This window comes from Fonticula alba (assembly GCF_000388065.1).
Source record: "Fonticula alba strain ATCC 38817 unplaced genomic scaffold supercont2.6, whole genome shotgun sequence".
Classification (NCBI taxonomy): Eukaryota; order Rotosphaerida; family Fonticulaceae; genus Fonticula; species Fonticula alba.
In genome coordinates, this window is record NW_009242976.1 from 1,308,958 (window position 1) to 1,311,491 (window position 2,534).

The 2,534-nt window shown below is 64.9% G+C and overlaps 2 protein-coding genes across 2 annotated transcripts in view; one reads left to right on the top strand and one right to left on the bottom strand.

The window, feature by feature from the left end:
* The window catches only part of H696_03954 (hypothetical protein), a gene marked incomplete at both ends in the record, with an annotated part of 2,326 nt that extends 1,804 nt beyond the window's left edge, over nt 1-522 (top strand). Inside the window, one exon of the mRNA XM_009497824.1 lies at nt 457-522. Coding sequence (XP_009496099.1) covers nt 457-522 — 66 coding nt within the window. The remainder of the gene's footprint in view (nt 1-456) is intronic.
* Nucleotides 523-1,301: 779 nt separating this feature from the next.
* Nucleotides 1,302-2,532, bottom strand: H696_03955 (hypothetical protein). The gene is made up of 3 exons (XM_009497825.1): nt 2,341-2,532; nt 2,143-2,202; nt 1,302-1,645 (listed from the first exon to the last, which is right to left on the bottom strand). Exons 1-3 carry the CDS (start codon nt 2,475-2,477, stop codon nt 1,351-1,353), a joined length of 492 nt encoding a protein of 163 aa, XP_009496100.1. The 5' UTR covers nt 2,478-2,532; the 3' UTR covers nt 1,302-1,350.
* Between the last annotated feature and the right edge of the window lie 2 nt (nt 2,533-2,534).

Below are 2,534 nucleotides of genomic sequence, written 5' to 3' on the forward strand. Positions count from 1 at the left end.
GGGGGGGGGGGGCACGATCGACACCAGTGCGTGCACATGTATGCGCACACCGATCCACCATGGGAACATCGATGTGTGTTCTCCTTCCTCCTCTTCCTTGTGCGGCCGCCGACCATTCTCCCCCATCCTCCTCCCTATTTTTATACAAACGGGGCGCGCCTCTCCCCCTCAGGCCATGCCGCCCTTTCGTCCTCCTTCCCCTCCCCTCTCCCCCGTACTTTTCCCTACAAAATACAATAATATCCAACGACACACACGCACGCGCGCATGCAAGGGCGAGCGACGGAAACACCCTTCCAGCGAGCTGCAAAAAAAAAAAAAGGCACGGGGCTGTGGAGGAGTTCGCGCGAAACGCGCCCAGCACGACCCGGAATCCCACACGATCCCGATCCCGTCGTCCCCCCCCCCCGCCCCCACACCGTTGGGTTTCCCTCCCTTTGGCGCGCGGAATGTCAGCTGAGCGGTCCATTGTGGGATCTCGTGATCCGACACGCCGGCGCTCCGTGGTCGTCCGTGGCTTGAGATCCCTCCCGGGGCCGGATCCCGGCGGGCGACATGCGCGGCCGTGTCGCCGGGGGTTTGCGCCTCGCGGGGGGGGGGGGAGGGCGGTACGCGCACGGCAAGAGGATTGTCCCTCCCCTCTTCAGGCAGCACCCCGGACTTGGGGGCTGCCCCGCGCAGCTCCTTGCGCCACAGCCATTTGTCTCTTTTGTATCGACTTTGTCGAGGGCGCGCCGCCGTGTATCAATGAGCGTCTAGCGACGATGCACGCCTGCCGACACCCACATTACCCCCCCCTTCCACCCCCTCTTGCACCTTGCGCCCGGAACGCCGCCTTCTGCACCGCCCTGGCGAGCCTCCCCGGCCCACCTCGCCTCCTTCTGTCCTCCCTCTCCGCTCGCCGTGCCCCCGCTCTTGCCTCTTGCTTCCTGTCGTTCGGCTCTTGGGTCGACGCTCCGGCGCGGCGCGGGAAACCTCTCGAGGGCTCCCGCGCTGCTTTCATCGCCCGGTCAGCGGAAAGCGATGTGGAAGCCACGGGTCAAGGGAGGGGGCGCGAGGGCGGATTTCATTTGGAGGATCGACGGAGCGCGGGGGGGCCGGCCTGGCTCCCCCCCATGGGTGTGCGTGCGTTAGTCGGCCCCGGGCCAGGGGAGAGGGCGGTAATTTTTGCACCGCCTCTCGGGCGGCCTCTTCCCTCCCCCTCGCGCCCTCCCTCCCCTCATCCATCCTGATTTGTCTCTCAACACTCGCACACATCTCTCGCCGAAAAAAGTAATTGAATTCATCGGGGGGGGGGGGGGGGCGGTCTTCTCTTCTTTTTTTATTTTATTTTCCCCGACCGAGAGGGAGCTACGGCAAGGATGTAGGTGGTCCGGCAGCAGGAGGGGCATCAACAGGCGAGTCATCGCCGGGAGACTCAGCTGGCGGTGGTGGTGCACTCGACTCGGGAGGGGCTTCCTGGGAGGAGAGCTTGACTGTGGCGCGGAAGAGTCGCATCCACGAGAATTCTAGGGCCTTGATGGCGGTAGATTGCGATCGAACCAGCCGCGCGCGCGACGTGTCCACCTGCTGTCCAGCAGCGGAGGTGCTGTCACTCGCCAGCCCGTCGTCTAGCAAGGCTTTCAAAAGGTCCAGATTGGCGTTGCTGCAAAGGGGCGGAAGGCTGATCAGAGAAGGTGCAGGAAACATGGTGGAGCTGGAGGGGAGGGGGGGGGGGGCAATATGGGCAGGAAGGTCGCTTCATCTATCCGTTCAGGACAATCACCGAGGTGTGCCGAGTGGCCGGCAACAGCGGCCGAAGGGAGAAACGGGAGGGGGGGGGGGGGGGAGGGGAGGACACCCACACCCACGCGCGCGACCCACATGCCGGTTCACCCGGGCGAGCCCAAAGTTGCCCACACAAGGCAGGGCAGGGCAGGCCCAGGGGGAGTGGTGCCGGAGGGGCACAGGGGGGAACCCCGACGCGCACGCCCCTCGCCAAGTCTCCCTGTCGCGTTGCCGGCCAGCCGCGGCGCATCATCCAACACACAAGGCACTGGACACTCTCAACAGGTAAAAGGGCATAATCATTTGCGACGAGGGCGGGAGCAATGCCAAGTAGCCGGAGGCCGAAGGGCAGATGGTCACACAGGAGAAGCGTACAGTTCCCGGACGGTGTGCATGGTGGCGCGAAGCTCAACCAAGATGGCCAGTTCCGCGGGGCTGACGGGCAAAATGTGCCACATGGAGGGTGCACGGTGCAAGTCAGCGACAAGAAGACCCGGCGAAGCCTCAAGGAATGATAGGGAGGTTGGAGTAGCAAGGAGGCAGAAGAGCCGAATGGAGGAAACCTTGACGGACCTCATTTGGTCGAATGGATGGTCTTGGGCTTGCTCGGTGGCAGGGGCGACCGGGCCCGGTTCCGCGGCGGCGGACAGAGCACTGCCCGAGGCCGGGGCCTCGCCCAGGTGCATGTGCCGATCGCCGAGGAACTCCATGGACCGGGTGGCGAAATGCAGGGGGAGGGGAAAGGGAAAGCCGGGGGCGGGCGGGGG

Excerpts from the sequence above, each read along its gene's own strand:
- H696_03955 (XM_009497825.1), bottom strand. The coding sequence starts at position 2,477 with ATGGAGTTCCTCGGCGATCGGCACATGCACCTGGGCGAGGCCCCGGCC. Across the intron at positions 2,203-2,340 it reads CATCCATTCGACCAAATGAG|CCCCGCGGAACTGGCCATCT; the intron begins GTCCGTCAAGGT and ends TTTGCCCGTCAG. Across the intron at positions 1,646-2,142 it reads ATGCACACCGTCCGGGAACT|CAACGCCAATCTGGACCTTT; the intron begins GTACGCTTCTCC and ends GCCCCTTTGCAG.